This window comes from Calidris pugnax, unplaced genomic scaffold, assembly GCF_001431845.1.
Source record: "Calidris pugnax isolate Ruff unplaced genomic scaffold, ASM143184v1 scaffold156, whole genome shotgun sequence".
Lineage (NCBI taxonomy): Eukaryota > Metazoa > Chordata > Aves > Charadriiformes > Scolopacidae > Calidris > Calidris pugnax.
Window position 1 is genome coordinate 950,689 of NW_015090889.1, and position 18,641 is coordinate 969,329.

The 18,641-nt window shown below is 40.5% G+C and overlaps 1 protein-coding gene across 2 annotated transcripts in view; it reads left to right on the plus strand.

The window, feature by feature from the left end:
• The window catches only part of LIFR (leukemia inhibitory factor receptor alpha), a 48,549-nt gene that overhangs the window by 14,783 nt on the left and 15,125 nt on the right, over nucleotides 1–18,641 (plus strand). Inside the window, exons 3-13 of one of the 2 annotated variants that reach the window (XM_014947628.1) lie at nucleotides 83–203; nucleotides 2,210–2,361; nucleotides 3,670–3,833; nucleotides 4,664–4,838; nucleotides 5,119–5,388; nucleotides 7,474–7,603; nucleotides 10,353–10,516; nucleotides 11,895–12,040; nucleotides 15,249–15,417; nucleotides 15,577–15,647; nucleotides 16,043–16,256. In XM_014947628.1, the coding sequence (XP_014803114.1) occupies nucleotides 83–203; nucleotides 2,210–2,361; nucleotides 3,670–3,833; nucleotides 4,664–4,838; nucleotides 5,119–5,388; nucleotides 7,474–7,603; nucleotides 10,353–10,516; nucleotides 11,895–12,040; nucleotides 15,249–15,417; nucleotides 15,577–15,647; nucleotides 16,043–16,256 (1,776 nt within the window). The remainder of the gene's footprint in view (nucleotides 1–82; nucleotides 204–2,209; nucleotides 2,362–3,669; nucleotides 3,834–4,663; nucleotides 4,839–5,118; nucleotides 5,389–7,473; nucleotides 7,604–10,352; nucleotides 10,517–11,894; nucleotides 12,041–15,248; nucleotides 15,418–15,576; nucleotides 15,648–16,042; nucleotides 16,257–18,641) is intronic. The other variant, XM_014947629.1, reaches the window with a different exon arrangement.

Below are 18,641 nucleotides of genomic sequence, written 5' to 3' on the forward strand. Positions count from 1 at the left end.
ATAGATGTGAACAATAGCAGTCGTTTTAGAGTTGATAATTTTTAACCTGCAGCTTGTGACTGTACTTCTTATACAATTTCAGGTTCTCTGGGGCACCCCCAGAATTTGAAATGTGTGACGCACAATTTACGTAAAATGGCCTGTACTTGGGATGTCTCTCCTAGAAGAAGACATGGACAAACTGATTTTTGCTACACTACCGAGTAAGCCCCCTGTATACCTGGTTGAAAACTACCAAATTGGGATGAAAGTATACTTATCCCTCAGTCACTGCCCGTGGAATTTGTGATGCTGTTGTTTCCCAGCATCTCCCCATCAGTTTTTCTTGGGTGGTGCTCCCTTCGAGTGCCGTTAACTCAGGCAATGTCGGGGTTTCTGGCAATGTCATGTTTCACGCTAACAATTCTCCTGCCAAAATCTCCTGCTTACTCTCTTCAAAGTACTGGAAGATGCTCTCATTTACTCAGACTTCTCTGTGTGTCTGCCTAGCCCTTGCTCAGAGTTTTCATGAGGGACATCTTCATACCAGGTTCAATCCAAAAGGAAATGATAGTTGGAAGAAGTGAATCCTGATGTTATGGGCCAAAGCGGTAGAATATATGACATAAGTGTTGAGATTCACATGTGGAAAAATCTCTTGGTGGCTGTCTTATACCTTTTATAAATTTTAAGCTGTCTGGAGAGCATTGCATTAGAGGAAATGTAAAAATTATTCTGCAATTACAATAGCTTTTCTAAAGTGAATCGAAGTTGAAATTTTTGAGAAACGTTTAAAAAACTTAAATCTTTAGTGTGTTTTTCACTAATGAGAACTACATGTGCAATTCCCCATGCTGCGGGTCTGCCAAATACTTATCATGTGCTAGGGATGAGTTCAAATCCTTTTTGCATCTTGATCCTGCCCCCAATCCAGATATTTGTACTGTCTTTTTTCCTGTAAATTCTGCAGGCAGCCCAGACTTGTCCTTGGGGTCCCAGGGCTTGGCTGCACTTCTTCCACCTACATGTTTGGTTTTCCGTGTCTCACTATTCCTCCCGCACTGCCAGCTATCATTTCTATACAAAAAAAACCCCACATATACATGACATTGCGGCCAGAGTTCAGGAGTGCAGAGTTCATGAGGTACTGTCCTCTAAACAAGAACAGTCATGTAGCTGTTGCTGTTTCTTCTTAGCAAAGCAGGACAGGCTTGGGTCCCCAAAGCAGAGAGGCTGACGGCCAAGCTTAGTATAGACCTCCCTGAGGGAAAGAGATTTTGTTTTTTGGTTGCCCAAACATCCTCTAATAGTATCTCAGTACAGCAGAGGAATAGCCTTTCTGAGCGCTCAAGTCTCAGCTGGCCCTCACTAGCCCAGGGTCTAACATGAATCTTAAAAGTTCAAACCAAGCTCTTGACTCCAGCCAATGGGAGCTCCAGGGTCCTGTTCCAGTTCGTGAGTGAGTAAGTCCCTCAGCAGGAAGTCTGGCATTGTTCTCTTTGCTTTCCTTCCTCCTGTCATTCCCCCAAGAGCAAGGTCTGGATTTTTCCAAACTTTTTGCCTTTCCAGTTGCATATCCATGATAATGAGCAAAGGGACTTGACCCATCCATTATTGTTTCCTGTATGTATCTGTGACCTCCAGACAAAAGCCAGATCACATTGTGCTGAGCACTGCACAAACGTTATGCACAGACTGTATTTCCATCTGGGATTTTAGCAGTTCTCTCCTCTGCCTGCTCTTTCTTTACAAGCTGAGCAGTGGAAGGGAGCTAAAATATTTGTTCTGAGATGGGGACACAGATGGGTGAAGCTGCTTTTTGCACCTCTATGCCATCACCTTGAGAAGACATGGGAGAGGCAGAGGGAGTCAGGAAACTTAAAGGCAGAGGGAGGTACTGTTGGGTTGGCGGGGAAGGTTGTATTTTGCTTATTTTGAAATACTGATTCATAATGACTTTAAGTTTCAGAAATGTGTCTTAGTTAGAAAGTCAGTTTTTCACTTCGAGGTGTTCTCTTAACAGCTATGTAGCTGCTTTACACAACTAGAGCACAGGGAATGCCTGTTAATCTGATACGAACCAAAGCCCATACAAGTCTTACTCCTTCACAGACTTGATACAGAGCTCTCTGTTACATTACAAAGAATTTGTGTTTTATTAGTGTCCTAGGAATAGGACTTAATGTGCCTATCAGCTGAAATACCTGCTTAATCCTCTCTGTCTTTTCAGTGACCTCCCCCCTCCAGTGTGTTTTAAAACTAAGGAGAAAAGGGTTGAGATTCCAGTCCCAAGGAGCTCCACCACAGTGACAATAACCACAAACAGCATTTCTGGAACTGCTATTGCTACCAAACAATTTGAAATACACAATACAGACATCTGTAAGTATCAGGTTTTATGTGTGTACATAAGGTCTTTATACTATGATTAACAGTGCTCCAGAAGTGTATATGCTTACAGTTTTCTTTGGCAGTGTTTCTCTATGTAAAATGTTGATATTCAAATATCAATTCACAACAATGATGTTCAAATATACATGAAACTGGGCAAATACATTTATGCTTGGAAGGTAGGCTGCATAATATTGTAGTCATAGATAAATAGGGGGAAGTTCTAAGCCGAAGATAGCATTGACACCGTATGTAACACTTGCTCATAATTTAGTCTTTGGTTTTGGTTTGCCTGCTTTTTACTGTAGTGCAGTCAAGATCTAAAGTCAGTGGTGCTTCTTATCCATGGCTCAGTTTTCTCTTCAGCTGAGAGAGGCTCGAGAACTTTAACAAAGGACAACCCAAAAACATGTGGGCAACACACTGGGTTCTCCAGCATCTTGCTGACTCCAGGCAGGATGGGTCTATCAGGTTCATCACAGGTTGTCCCTGCTAGCGTGTTGACTGCGCTGAACACTTTGCACGGTCTCAGAGCCTTGGCCAGGACCAAAGTTGGATAAATCACACATTTTAAAAACATGATTCATCCTGCACCAGGCCCAATGAACTGCCCTAACACTTGAACTGCCATAACCCTTGCCTGCTTCTCAGCTTCGTGCTTCACCACCATGTCCATGAAGAAGAGATGCTTCTGTTTAATCTCCCTGTCCTGTCCCCATCGCCATGTTATGCCTTTAACACTTCTTGCAGCTTAAAATCACATTCCTTATGATCCTCTTCAGAGCCTCATGTGAGCTTCTTCCACTCTGTGCTTATGTTCTCTTCTGTCCCTACCCTAGCTTTTGTTGCAAGTCCCCTCTTCCTTGCTGGTCTCCAAAACCCGCTTCTTTCTTTGGGGGATTTTCCATCATCCTCCCTAGATGTGTTCTCATGTAAACTTCAAAGGCTGTTGCCATGTTTCCATTATCTCTGTGGCACTGAGGAAGGTTGTGAAAGATATGATGTCTTCCTTAGTATGCATTATGAAGAGTCATATTCCTGATTAGTTACTCACACAACTACATGTTGAGATGTTAGAAGAAAATGCTACCTGGTGATTCATCAGCACCTGTGCTTTCCTGGGAACTTTCATGGTCAAGTAATGACAGAGCCCATCTTTTTCTAATTGCAGAGGTATTTACATGTTTGTATGGCTACTGGCCAGCTGGGAGCGGAGACATGTGGCTGTTAAACACCTGTAGGGCTGGTGTTGCTGACTAATGACTTTAATATGGCTTTTTTCCCTCTCTCTTTTTCAAGTGTTTGTTCCTCTCACTCCACGCATTCTTAGTTTAACACCTGACTTTTCAACTTCCACATTAAATCTGAAGTGGAGTGATAATGGATCAGCCTTCCCATATGGACTGGATGCCTTTTGGCAGATTCAGATACTCCGTAAAGAAGCAGTGGAAAAAGTCACACAAGTAAGTCTTTGCTTCCTTTATGAAAAATATATATACAGTTTTTGTCCTCAGTAATATTCTGGGAGGTCATTTGAAGAAAGCTGAGAATAATAAAGGTCGTGGATCTTTGCAGAGCCTGAGTGTAGTCATGCTTCTGATAGGTAACTTCTTTTTAAGTTTCAAAGTTATGAGGACACTATATATATGGCTATTGTACTGTCAGTATATATTCACAGTCACAGCTTTTTTTTATTTCTAATCCTAGTACAGGTTTTATTAGAACTCGCTTATGAATTTGGCAAATATTTTACACCATTATCTCTGTTTTATTTCTCCAACAGTGTCTCAAGTCTTGGTGGTCTTTGAATGTACAGTTTGCTTTTTTTTTTTTTTTTCAACCACAGTTATTGCAGGCCAACTTATAGCTCAGCTCTATAATTTTTAGGAATGGAGGAAAGATAAAACATGCACCCTGGGACTGATATTTGAAGAGTTTCCTTTTGGAAAAGTTGGAACATTTCCCTCCCTGGGAGAGGCCCAGGATACTGGGATGCAATAGATCCCTTTTGAAATACTTGGCAAGCTTCCTGCTCTCCCTCAATTGTCTGCCCTCTGGTATTTCTGGCTGGCAGTCTACCTGTATGGAAGGTTGTTTAGCATCTTAGGCTTTTGTCCAAGTAAATTCACAACACAACTGAAGGTTAGGTGGGACACTCCATCCATCTGTCAAGATTTTGTATTTTCCTTCACTTAATTTGCCGTTCTCTTGATGCTTGGGAGATTATAGGTCATTGCTAACATGTGTTCATAAACTCTCTATTGGTTATTCTTTTGTGGGGAAAACTTTGCAGGTAACTTACTATTCAAAAATGACTCATGAAGACATCATTCTTTCTTGGAACTGGACATCAGATATGCCTTTGGAGTGTACATCACATTATGTGAAGATTCGCTGTTATATTAATGTAACCCAGTTTGTTGGCCCCAAGGATTGGAGTGACTGGAGCCCAATCAAAGAGGTCCCTGGTATGTTTATTCTCTTGCCACCACATGGACTTTGATTGTTTTATGAAAAGTAAGCCAAAATCAGCAGAAAAGCATTAGGCTGTGACAGGCTGCTGCTTTTGGGGGTGTTTTGATGAGAGAAATAATGCAATCATTTGTTAATGAAACACAGTAAACGTTGATTTGTATGCACTGAAGTGCTCTTAAGTGACATTTTAGCTGATCAGCACCATGTTTATAGCAAATTGTTCATGTAAGGTTTTTTTGTTTGTTTTGTTTTCTATTCTTCCTTCTCTGCTAGGAAAAGATACCGAGCCCAATGGGAGTGGAGTGTTTCCTCAGGACACTGTGGTGGCAGTAGGCTCAGATGTGACATTTTGTTGTGTCCATGAAGAAGGACAGCAGATAGAACGGATGAGTTACGGGTCAAAAGTATATCCACTGATACATCTGAGCAGTCGGAGCAGTGCAATCAGAGTGCTAAATGCCAGTGCTTCAGATACCAGTGGGACAAATGTAGTGTGCAGACTGTCCGAAGATGAGATGGATGGAACTGTCTTGTTTGTAGGATGTATGTATCATTGTGTTTACTAAACTTAGGAAAACAAAAATAATTTTGAGGCTTCCAGGGTTCTGCTAGGAAACAAGTGCTATTCTGGCTTTTTTTTTTGCCCCTGGCTTTGGTTTCTGAGGATCCACTGGGATTGTGCTTGTTTGATTTCACTATGAAACTCCAGCCCATGGAGAAAACACCAAGGCTGGGAGGATGAGAAATACCTATGTAAGCCTTCTTCTCTTAGACCCTGGCCCCCTGGTTCTCTGCTTGATCTCTTTTTCTAAGGCACCTCTTCATGATCTGGAACACTTAGTAGTTTATTGCCATATGAAGGTTTCATCCTCAGTCTCTATCACTTCAGGTTTACATTTGTTCTTGTTTGGTCTGTGACAAGGCAAGAGTAAGAGAAGGAATTGTAAGTAAAAACATTCATTTGCCAACCAGTCAAATGAAGACAATAAAACAGTTACACTTGCAATAACAACAGATGCTAATCCAGGGCAGTAGCTCCCTGGGGGATAATTCCAGCAAAGGAACCCAGCTGACAGTTCCTCTTTCCTGGAAAATCTTCTAAACATTCTTTTAGTGTTTTCTTTAAAGATACTGAATCATTGTGCAGCTTCTTTGTATAACCATGCCAGCCTCAAAAATCTGTTCCAGATACAGATACCTCTTAAAACAAACTACTGAAAGTACCTGGTTCTTTTTTACCTTAATTGGTCACTTCAGAGCTTTATGTGTTTCCCCACAGGGCTTTTGAGAGGTGTCATCTTCCAATAGCTGCCCATTAGAATCCTGTTCCTTATTAGAAACGCCTGCCTTTGAACTTAGGGTCCTTGGGGTTGAGAGAAAGGAAAGGGGAGACTGGACTAATTTTGAAAGTGTGTTCCCAACTCCCGCCTGTGCCTCTTGTCATTCATGTTGTGTTTTAAGTGTGCGATAGCAAATGCAAAACAGAATTCGACCTTTATGACTGCTCAGTGAGATGTCACTTTTTGTTATTTGTGCAGTATTTGCTTTTGTAGGAGAATCTTCCAGGTAAGTCAGTCAGTGTTTCGTGAACAACAGCTGTGATAATCCCACAGGTTTTTCCCATACCGTGGTTTTTGCAGAGCTGGAATGTGGTGAAGTCTCTTTCCTGCCAGTGTTTCTTCTGGTACCTGCTTAGTTGGAAGGGAGAGGACTTGTCATGATGCTCTTGCTCATAAGAGACATTTGGGGAATAAAAGGTAGAGGAAGTAAATGTGTATGCACGCACCTTGGTTAAGCCCAGGTCAGGCAAAATTAGTGTTCTTTTAGGCCCACTGTTCATAATCTGAACTAAGCCTGCCACTGTTGCCTCTTGCCCCTTTTTCTAGGGCAGCTATGTGGGTATTATGGTGCTACACTTTTGGAGAAAAGTGTATGAGACTTGAAATAAGTGCTCTGCTTAGTCTTGCATTAGCATGGTTAATCTCTCTGTTGGGAGCATGGTCCATCTTCTCCAGGAAGGCATTCAACACCATTCTAGGATGGGAGCAAAGAACAAGGTTTAAAAGAAAAAGATGGGCATTTCCAAAGCAACGGTGAAGAGGACAAGCCATTCAGGCCCTGCTTCAACTTTCAAATTCAGTATGGAATCCATGCTAGTGGGAACATCTCCTTGACATGGCTTGCTTGGAGATTCAAAGCAGTGGTGGGGCTGGCATGTAAGAAATTGTGACGCAGAGCTGACAGCATTCCTGCATTGCTCAGTGGCTAAACTGATGCTCAGAATTTTGGAAAAGTCTTGGCAGAGTTTCAGTGAAATGCTTCCAGGTCAGAGCCTGGAGCTTGTGAACATATTTGCATGTGATTTACCATATTACCCACCCACTTAGAAGCCTAGAATCAAGTGTTAGTCAGATGGGGCTGATAATAATTATCCATCTGTTTTACTGGGATTTTTTTAAAGCCTATTATTTATATGGTTGGAACATAACTATTACCATGTATTTATGAGGCACGCAATCTGGACCCAGCAAAAACAAATGGTGATGCTTTCTGTCACACTAGGATGCAACTGTCACACTAGGATGGCAAAACATCAGCTAATTGTTTTGGTTTCCTTTCATGCTCCAGATGCCCCTGATGTTCCCCAAAACCTCAGCTGTGAAACATCCAACTTCCTGATAATAAAATGCACTTGGAAACCAGGCAGACCCAGTGGACTATATGGAAAACGAGGAACAAATTACAGTTTATTTGAAAGGTAAAACAATTCAGCACTAAAAGGAGTAAAAAGGTAGAAGTGGAATATATCCATTGCTGCCTGTGACTTATTGCGCCATGCCTATTTAAATGAGATTTTTTTTAGAGCCTAAAATACTTTTCAAGAGTTTGTGGAAGTTGAAACTAAACTACACTTGGAGAACCCTTGACTAGCTCTGCAAAATTGCAATGGGAATTAAGGATGACTTTTTCCAAAGGCTTATTCCATTATGAACTTAAGAGAAAATATAGCATTTAGTGTGTCAGGCTGATGCCAAGATGTAGATAAGACCAATATGAAAATACAAAAAGATAGTGAGAGTCATTCACTAATTTTTAATTATTTTTTTTTAAATGCAACCTATGTCAGATCAGCTCTCAGACATTTACTGAGCTCCTGCTATGCAGGATAACAGAAACTCACTGAGGAGCAATTGTAAGGCAGGCCATGGGGTATCACCCAACTACTACTTGGGAATATAGCAATAAGCCTACACTGGTTCTTGTCCCAGCATTGAGAACTAGACAGTGTAGAGCAGGCAAAGTGCATGTTACCTGGAAAACATTAAAAGGGACAAATAACACTGACATCATCCACAGAAAGAAGTGAATCACAGAATCACAGAATGGTAGAGGTTAGGAGGGATCTTCAGAGATCATCTAGTCCAGCCCCTGGCCAAAGCAAAGACTGGACCGGAACACATATCCAGGCAGGTTTTGAATATCTCTGGACAAGCTCTCTGGACAGCCTCTTCCAGTACTCTGGCACTCTCACAGTAAAGAAGTTTTTCCTTACACTCAGACAGAATCTCCTTTGTTCCGGTTTGTGTCTCTTGTCTCTTGTTCTGTCCCTGGGCATCACTGAAAAGAGTCTGGCCCCATTCTTTTGACACCCCCCCTTTAGATATTTGTAAGCATTGATGAAATCCTCTCTCAGTCTTCGCCAGGCTAAACAGACCCAGGTCTGTCAGCCTTCCCTCGTAAGAGAGGTGCTCCATTCCCTTGATCGTCTTTGTAGCCCTCTGGTGGATTCTCTCCAGTAGTTCCCTGTCTTTCTTGAACCAGAAATGGACATGACATTCCAGATGTGCCTCACCAAGGCAGAGTCGGGGGGGAGGATGACTTCCTTTGGCCTGCTGGCCATACTCTTTTCAATGCACCCCAGGAGACTATTGACCTTCTTGGCCACAAGGGCACAATGATGGCTCATAGTCACCTTGTTGTCCAGCAGGACTCCCAGGTCCTTCTCTGCAGAGGTGCTTTCCAGTAGGTCAGCCCCTAACCTGTACTGGTGCATGAGGTTATTCCTCCCCAGGTGCAGGATCCTACACTTGCCCTTGTTGAACTTTATTAGGTTCCTCCTTGCTCAACTCTCCAACCTGTCCTGGTCTTGCTGAATGGCAGCGTGGCCCTCTGGTGTGTCAGCCTTCAAGTTTTGTATCATCAGCAAATTTGCTGAGGGTACACTTCCTAAGCTTACCTATGGGGATGTTATGAAAGACAGTGTCAAAAGCGAAGACTGAAAAGTGAAGTCTGGTGTCCTGCTAGTTTGTCTCACATTGTAGGCCATGTAAAGCCTTAAAAGTGAAGAATTGTTGCTCTGGAATAGCACTTGCAAATGGATTCCTTGTTGGTTGTGATTAGAAGTTAGTGAGGAGTTAACAAAATTCCCGTGGTGAGGAGGTTCCCCGTAATGCCAAAGGAGCAGTCAGGGAAAGGAGCCAGGAGAGGCCTGAGTCACACAAACTGATGGGAAATGGAGTCTCATAGTGGCTTTGAAGCAAGTTGGAGGCAGTAAGGATTGAGTTACAGTCACAGATGTCTCCTAGGATGCTAATGCTAAAAAAATGATTGGGTAGGATGCAAAGAGGTGGACAGAACAGAGCAGGTATTCAGAGGAAAGGGTCTCCAATCACTGGCTGTCCATATGCAGCTCATCAACGAGTATGTAATTCAGACTTGTTTCGCTCAGCCCAAAGATGTGAGGAGAATATGGTGATGCATTTCAGGGTAAACATTTTCATCCTTTTTCTCAGCCCACACTGAGTTACTGAAGTACAGAGTATGGTGTGGAGAGAGCTCAGAGCTCAGCTAGAACACAATAAAAATGCCTGAAGGAGGAAATTAAACTTGTGCTGCTGAATGAAAGGTTTACACAGATTGTAATTAAAGCAACTTCTGTATACGTACATACATACAGGTACACAGGTTAGATTTTACCCCTTAAGATATAACTCTGGTCTTGGCTGTTAGTGAGCTGCTTCTCCTGCTTTTCATTTAAAAATGGCTCAGAGTAGTGGATGTATGCCAGGTGACAAACCTTAGTTTAGATTTGGCAGGGCCAGTCTAATGTGTGTGCATCTCCCTAGTTCAGAAAGCAATTAAGAACATTCTTTAAATGCAAATATATGCTGATCTGAACAAAGATACTTTAAATCTGAATCCTAGTTGTGACTTGTGAGGTGGTTTTACAGGACCTACCTGTTTTCCAGGCTTTTGAGAAGTGAGAGGATGGAAATGTTATGCTAGTGGAAGAGGAGAGTTTCACGTGAGAACAGGGCAAGTCATGACTGATGCCACTTTAACCTGCGTGGTGGTGGTAGATATACCTCTGCAATCAAATCATTCTGTAAGCCACGTGTCAGTGAACCCATTGTTCTTTACTGTGTTTGCAGTCTGGACTGCTGACTGTTGCTAGAAATTATCTAACTCAGAAATTAAATTGTACCCCTTACTTTTTTACTTTGTAGAATATCTGGTAAAAATGTTTCATGTGAAGTCAATGAAATGAACAGAGAGCGTGCCTGCGGTTTTCCAGTACTGGCTGATCAAAAAACCTATGATTTCACATTAGGTGTCTCCAATCCTATCGGGCAAGCACAGTCATCTCTTTTGGTTGATTTGACTCAAAGAGGTAAGACTTAAGAACTGCAAAGACAAAAAAGATATGTTTACTGCATGCTAACCTTTTGTTTGTTTTGGGTTTAAAGAACTTTGATACATGTAGATGTCATTATTTTGCTTTATTGTCGCCAGTATTGTGCCACCTTCAATAATTTGAACTTGAAAAGAAAATCGCTTAGGACATGTCCTGAGGCAACAATTAGGTATACAGGGAGATGCCAGTTCTTGACAGCAGTGCTACCAGATTGGATACACTGCTGTGTGGATAAATGCTGCTTGCAAGCTAATAATTAGCCACCTGCTGTTTATATATTACTTAGATATTACACATCAATAATTAAAATTTAATGGTAACTTCATGAACTAAGCGTAAGTGACCCTGTATTTCAGTATCTGCTTATAGGGCAAAATATTATATAGTTTTACAACAGCAGGATTTAGAGCATAAAAAAATAACTTCTTTAATTAGACCTTCAGTTTAAACAAGAAAAGAGACAAGATGACCACCTTTCTAGTGATGTCTTCCCCCTGCTTTTCCATCTGCCTTCACAACCACAGCTTAAGATACAGAGGATCCTAATGGTTACAGCATTCTGCCGTTCTCCCTGAAAAACTTAATTTAAACATGAAGATGGTGTGGGTTTTTGTCCATGTCCCAGTCAACTAACCTGAGATCAGAACTGTCAGAATAAATTGGCAGGTCCTAGAAAAGCATAGTTTATTTATGTTAATTGTAAACTGGGCTGTTTTGCACCCAATCAATACGACTGCTATTTCCTATTTCTTTCCTTTCCGTTCTTTCCCTCACTGTCCACTTAATTCCCTACATAGAGAACATATTTCTTTAGGGGTAGCTGGATCACTTCCAACAGTAGAAATGTTTTTTTTTTCTCTGATAGCTATGAATAGCAGTACTGAATATTATTGAAAAACTCTGTGACGGAAGTTTTGGGGAGGCAGGAAGGGGTCATTCAGGAGTCCTACCCTACCCTACCCTGTCCTAGTCTGCAGACTAAGTTCTAACTTTAAAAATTCCCAGAAGGTGAACAAAATTGATGGAATTTCATCTGTCACTGTGGTCCTCTGAAGTAGCTTGTGTTTTGCTTTTTTGATAAAGTCAGTAGGAGGGAAAATGTTTTTATGTGTCTTCAACTCATTACCACATATGCCAGTGTGCTCAGCCTTAAGTTAATCTTTTTCCATGTTTGATAGCTGAGAAGAGTGTCAGGAATGAGACTTTGCGGGTGCCTTCCCAGCACCAGCTGTCCTAGTTGCTGATTGGATCACTTATTTATCCTGATTCTCTTTGATCCTTTAAAATCAGATTTTTCTGAACTAAAAGGGATGTTTTTTTCTTAGAAGTGAGAGTTCTTTCTTTATTTTTTAAGTTCATCCAAAAACTCCAGAAAAGTTAACTGTTTCTGGGAACAGCTCTACAAGCGTCCGTCTGCACTGGTTTATAAACGGCAGCTTTGCTGAGATCAGGCTTCTGTGTCAAATTGAAATTAGCAGTGGTCACTCTGAGCGAAAAATGGTAAGTGTTGCTTTTAATGGATTATTATTTTTTTGCTCAAATGTTAATCTTTTTCACTGAATTAATCACGTTTCACATTCTTTTTTCTCTTAGAGCTTCATTCTGATCAACTTATTAAATGGTAAATGTAGTGATGACTAGGAGTTCATTTACTAAAATCAGAAAAAGTTCTGCTCATCTCCATTATTGCCAGCTTTCTCTCTCTTTTTTTTTTTTTTTTTTGTTTTTTTTTTTTTTTTTTTGTTTTTTTTTTTTTTTTTTTGTTTTTTTTTTTTTTTTTTTGTTTTTTTTTTTTTTTTTTTGTTTTTTTTTTTTTTTTTTTGTTTTTTTTTTTTTTTTTTTGTTTTTTTTTTTTTTTTTTTGTTTTTTTTTTTTTTTTTTTGTTTTTTTTTTTTTTTTTTTGTTTTTTTTTTTTTTTTTTTGTTTTTTTTTTTTTTTTTTTGTTTTTTTTTTTTTTTTTTTGTTTTTTTTTTTTTTTTTTTGTTTTTTTTTTTTTTTTTTTGTTTTTTTTTTTTTTTTTTTGTTTTTTTTTTTTTTTTTTTGTTTTTTTTTTTTTTTTTTTGTTTTTTTTTTTTTTTTTTTGTTTTTTTTTTTTTTTTTTTGTTTTTTTTTTTTTTTTTTTTGGTTGCTTTTAATTAATTTAGAGGAAGATCAAATTACACACCATGTTATTTTGGTTGAAGAGGGTGCATAGTGCTTTATGCTGACCTTACAGGTAACAGCCCTTGTCCTTTGACCTTCTTGGTGCAAACTGTATTAACAAGTTTGCTCCAGCATGTGCTGCTGCCCTGCAGACTTACACAGGGTTTATTTCAGATTGCCCACTGCAGTCTGAATTTCTTTTTTTTTTCTTTTCCCTCAGAGAACAGTTCATTTACTTGCTGTCAGCAATTGACATGCATGTGGCTGTAATACAGAGCTACTAAACCTGCTTGTATTTCAGTGATGAGGAGATAGGGTAAAGGATTCTCCCACTGGGTATATCTGTAGGTAATCCCCGGAGAAGACTTTTGCAGCTGGAGAGAAGGAGGTATTTCTGGGTGGGGTTCAGATTTTCCAGCATTTGGGCTTCCAGCTGCTGCCCGGCTTTGGCGCTCTGCGTCACTGGCTGGAGCTGCATATTTACTCTGCTGTGTCAGAGGAGCTTAGGATACTAATTTAGGCACTACCATCAGATACGGAGTGTAGGTGGTAGGAATATATCTTCTTCTCCCGTATTGCCTAACTCTGTGTGGGGTGATCTGTGTCACTGCGGAAGCCTAATGGCAGAACTGCATATTGAGTTGGCCTGAGATTTACCCCCAAATTCTGGTTTTTGGGCATTCAGATGCCCCTGAGCAGCTTGGGTAGGCACATGCTGAATTACCAGGTCTTCCTGCACAGAGCTTGAATTTGTAATTTGAACACATTAACCCCAGAGGCTGCTTTTTACAACACTTACTTGGTTTTTTAGAAGTATTGTATTGCCCACTGCATTTAGTTGCCTGTTCGGCACAGCTGTTGGGCACAGCCTTGAATAAAACCACTCAAGCCACAGAAGTGATGCAGCTAAGACTGAAGATAATCATTATATATATATTGCTTCTGAAATAATAGAGTAGTAGTTAATGCATGCTCTGTATGGGTATTTCTAAAATAGTTTCAAAGCACTTAATGTTGAAGCCTTAAGCTTTTATATTTTCTCTGTAATGACATGTGGTTAAGCAGTACCCAGAGATAGATTAGGTACTGCAAAGAAAATCTTGGCTATCTTTGGAATTAACAGGAGGAGGAACTGGCTTTTAGATGTACATAACAGCTCTGACAGGTGAGCTGTGTTGGATTTTGGTGTATAGCCTGAGATGATACCATCAGCCACAGTTGTCTGCGTTTCTCTGCTCCCAACAGTTAACTGCTACTGGAGCAGTCAGCAGGGGAAACGAGCACCTGAGTATCACCCACCCCCAGTTCACTTAGTTCAAACAGCTAAAAAAGTAGGTTTGCATAGTTTTGCCTAGTCAGAGTTACGCTGCTCAGAGCCGGGGGCAAACACTTTCTTGGGAGCTCTGCTACCAGGTCAGTCATCTGGGGCAGTGGGAGATGGTCTTATGCTGCCACAGGACTTTGAGCCACTGCACCTGTGTCTAGACCCTACAGCTACAGATATTTTGAAACACAAAAGACAGCTTGGTAGAAGCTTTCTTTTTACAGCCTTGTTGTGTTGTCTCTGGTTGCTTAATAAAAAACCTCCAAGAGTTCTCTGTAATAAGCAAAAGTAGCTGTGAAATTGTTATGGGTTTTTACATGGCATTTTGAGGATGTTTTCAGAAGCTTTTCTATCTGTATGAGAGATTGTTGGCTGTTTTTATATTTTTCAAGTTGTCATTTGGCTTTAGAAATGCACAATTAGTTGCATCTTAAAGTCACTTGGAGTCCAGTTTTTGGCAGCGGTGATGCACATGTGTTATAATTAGATTCAGTAAAAAGTATTCCCAGGCTTAGGGTTTCTTTAAGTAGCCGTGAAACAAATACTCCCTAGGCTCGCACCATTTTAACAATAATAGGAGAGACTGGTCCTGTCCTAAGAGCTGTGAACAGAGATCACCTGGGTAAGACCTGGATAGTATCTTTGGAAGGAAAAATTACTGCCTAGGAAGAAGACTGCGTGATAAACATCTTGCTCAGACAGACTGTCTTCAGCGCTTCTGTGCACGTGTCGTAGGAAAAAGGCCTCTGCCAGCCCGGTTTGATGTCCACGTGCACGGTGGGAGTGCAGGTTCTGAATGCCAGCAGTGAAACCCTGGCTTGCCTCATGTGAGGAGAAGTTTTGCTGCATGTGGGAGGGAGGATGGATGGGAGGCAGCTGTCTGCTGTTGTGTGCGGAGCTCATCCTGGTGAAGGCTCATCGGTGTTCTCTCTCCTTTTCACGCTGTACATCTCAAAGGTGCTACCTACTGTCGTGTTTCAGTTTCTGTGACATACATTACTTCATTTTGACAGACCTCTGGAAATTTTTCTCCTGTTTAGGGTGACTGCATAGGAAATATTTTTCTTCTTCATTAATTTCTTATTTCTTTGGAGGGCTTGACTTCAGCTTTTTTTCATACCATCAATATTCTTGGGGAAAAATACCACCGTTTAAGATACTGACTTTCAGAATAATCTAGGAGCAAAAAAAAAAAATATATATATATATAAAAATCTCATGTCAATTTCTGTAAATTTTTAGCAGCACAACGTCTCCATGCCTGGTGGAAAATTCTCAACTTACACAGCTCATCTGAACACATTGCACCCATATACCAAATACCAGTTCAGGGTGCGTTGTTCATCTGCTGACCACTTCTGGAAATGGAGTGAATGGAGCAGGGTAGAGGAGCACACAACATTAGAAGCCCGTGAGTTTATTTAATTCTTTGATGATAAATTGTTGAACTTGTGAAGCCGTATTTTTGAAAATTAGCCATCTGAAAAACCTACAATTTTAGTAGATGGTAAATTGTCTTCTGGGTAACTTGTGAAAAAAGCACATCTTTTTTTTTTTTTTTTTTCCTTAGCTCCTGCAAGGGGACCAGATATCTGGAGAGAGAGAAGTCCTTCTGGGAAAAGTCTAAAAATCTTCTGGAAGGTAGGTAGGACACTTAAAGTTTTAAAATATTACGTAATGTAACTCTAAGAAAACTATTTCCCTACACATAGGTAAATGAGTGAAGTTTATAGTCAATAAATGGGACTCCTTAACTTTTTATAGAGCCGCCCATGGAGACAAATACTTTTCCCGAAATGATAATATTATTAAAGTTTAAATAATTTAAACATTACATCAAGAAATACATCTCAGCTGAAAATTATAAACTCAGGAACTCATGTCTTAATTCTCAAAGTCACACTTGAGTAACTCTCTTTTCTGCCTTTTAGTCTTAAACAGTCATCAGACTGGATCAGGACATTAAATTCATATTATCCTATGTCTTCTCTTGTTTATTTCGTTTTGTGTTTAATGTGCTCTTTGTCCGTTCATAGCCCTTGTCCCTGTCTGAAGCCAATGGAAAAATAGTGTCTCATGAAGTGTCCTGTTACCTGCTAGAGACACAACTGGAGTATAAAGAAGTCACTGAACCCTCAAACAGTACTGAGATAAAACTTGGAAAAAACGACTGTGTCATTAGCGTTGTAGCCAAGAATCATGCAGGCTCATCTCCTCCTTCGAAGATAACAAGCGTGGAACTTCCAAGCGGTGAGTGCTTCCAGCAGAGAGCTAAACGCCTTCAAAGCTTGAGGAATACCTGGAGTTTGTTTATGGAAAAATAAGATAGATACCTGCTTTTTTCATTCATGTTTGGTTTCTGGTTTATTTCCCCACCCAAATCTCCAGGGTGGGGGAAGAAAAAAATTGCTGCTTTGCTTTTACGGTAGCGTTTCGCCAATTAATTGTGCTCTCTGCATAAAAGGAGGGTGATGGTGTGCAGTCTCTGTAGCTATTTACACTTTTGGAGGCCTCCCAGGAACAACAAGGATGAGGCTTCAAAGCATTAGTGTCGATCTCTGATGTTTAGGGAACTCAGGGGTTTTTTTTGCGTGTTCTTGTTGAGACGCTGGAAAAGTGCTGCATGCTAAAGAGAATCTGAATAAAGTTTTGGGGGGGTTTTGTGTGGCTTTTTAAGGGGTGTATTGTCAGTTCAATGCCTGTGAGCTCTGCAAGAGAATATTAATTGGGCTGGTTGGTAAAGTGTTGGCATCCTTGTGCTAGAAGCCAGTGTTTGAAAAGGAGGTAGGACTTCAGCTTCCCAATTAAAGCACTGCCACTATTGCTGCGGGCTTTTGTAAAGAGAAATAGCTGAGCCAGATAATGATTTTCTTCTCCTAACACTGAGCTTGGAGAGAAGATAATATTGCATGTGGTTATTGAGAGCCCATGTTTCCCTGCATGCTAGGAGGAGTGTAATCTCCCAAAGTCCAAACCTTTAGCTCCAGATCTGACCAATGCATGGAGAGAGAACAGATTTACACAGCGAGGCCCCTCTCTGCTTGTTTGGCAGGACCGTATATGGTGCTTCTTCTCCTTCCCCACCCAGAGAACAGGTATCACAGTTTCCCATCTTGCAACTCAGGTTCTGTTAAGACAGTGCCATCTCTCATGGGAAGAAATGTGCTTTGACTGAGATTCACAGTGAGAGAAAGAATAAGTTTGTTTCTATGAGAAGGAAAACTGTTGCTCTGAATGTTTCTTGCACTTCTCTGAAACACCAATACCTAAAAGTATATTCTTAGTCTGCTCCTTGGAGGGAAAAGTAATTGTATGGGACAGTTGAATAAATGAAAATGGTCTTGCAGCTCTCCTTCAGCAATGCAAGAATGAGACCGGGAGTCAGGAAGGTCTCTCTGTAATAGGTTTGTAGTGTGGGACAGCTGATGGCAGCTGGACCTTTGCGTTCATTTATAGCTTTCTCTTGGATGTCTGAAGTTGCCTTTGGTGTTACCCATCTTGTACTCGTTGAAAATTTGCTCCCAAGTTGGTATAGGAATTATCTGAGTCACTGACTGGAGTCATGAAAGATGACTCATTCACTGAACTGGATGACATTTCTGCCCAAACATCTTTTTTGGCTGCTTCCTGTGTACAGTCTGTAAGTGCTTTTAATGGCTGTAAGAGAGCAGCGGCTCTGCAGCTTGAGATCTGCTGAGGTTTTGTGAAAACTGAAAACACAAACAAAGGGTACTCTGCCTTAATTAATTTGTCACTGTCTCTGAAAAGTGCTCTGCAGAGAGTCAGGGCATATAATCTGGCTGTTACAGGCTCCACTACCACAGTACTACTGAAGTGCTGGTAGTTATTTCTACTAGTCTTGCTTGCAGCTATAAATACATCAAAATGAGCAGTATTGGCTTGGGTGAATTTCTAGTCATCTGGCTCAGGAAATAAAATTGAGTGTGGTGTATCTAAGCATTTTTTAGAGAGTATGTGCTCACTGTCAGTAAAAAGTCTTTCCTGTAAATAGGAAAATTAAAGCAATCTAATTAGAAATATGCCCTCTTCCAGCATTATAGAAGTGTGGTTTCACTGGATGTGTAGTAGTTTGTTAGAGAAAAGTACTGAGAGACTTCTAGAGTTGACTTGCTTATTTTAATCATGTCTGTCTTTGTTGCCATGAGCAAACTACAAAAGGATTGTACAATTTGTACACTGTGTGTTCAGATTATTTAGAAATAGTCCTTCAGCATTCACAGCACATCTGCGAGAGTAAAGTTTTCACAGCACTGGTTCTTAAAAACTGCCCTTGCCCTTCAGCCTTCCATTGTTTATGGCTTTAATAACATGAAATAATAGACTCAATAGGGAGCATAAATGAGAACACTGAAAAAAGAAAAACTGAAACCCTGAGATTGTTTTTGCAAATCTGTTGTGGGGCCACCACTGTTGTGGTGGCCTTTGGAAAACATCCCTTAGCTCTGCAGGGTCCCATGTGATGGACAGCTGTGGAGGGAAGCTGCAGGAATCAGAAATCATTCCTAGTTCTGATCACTTCAAGGGCAGCTAAACCTTTGATAATCAAGAACTAGAAAAATAGAGTAAATAGAGTAAAGGCAAAGGGCTTTTTTTTTTTTTTTTTTTTTTTTTTTT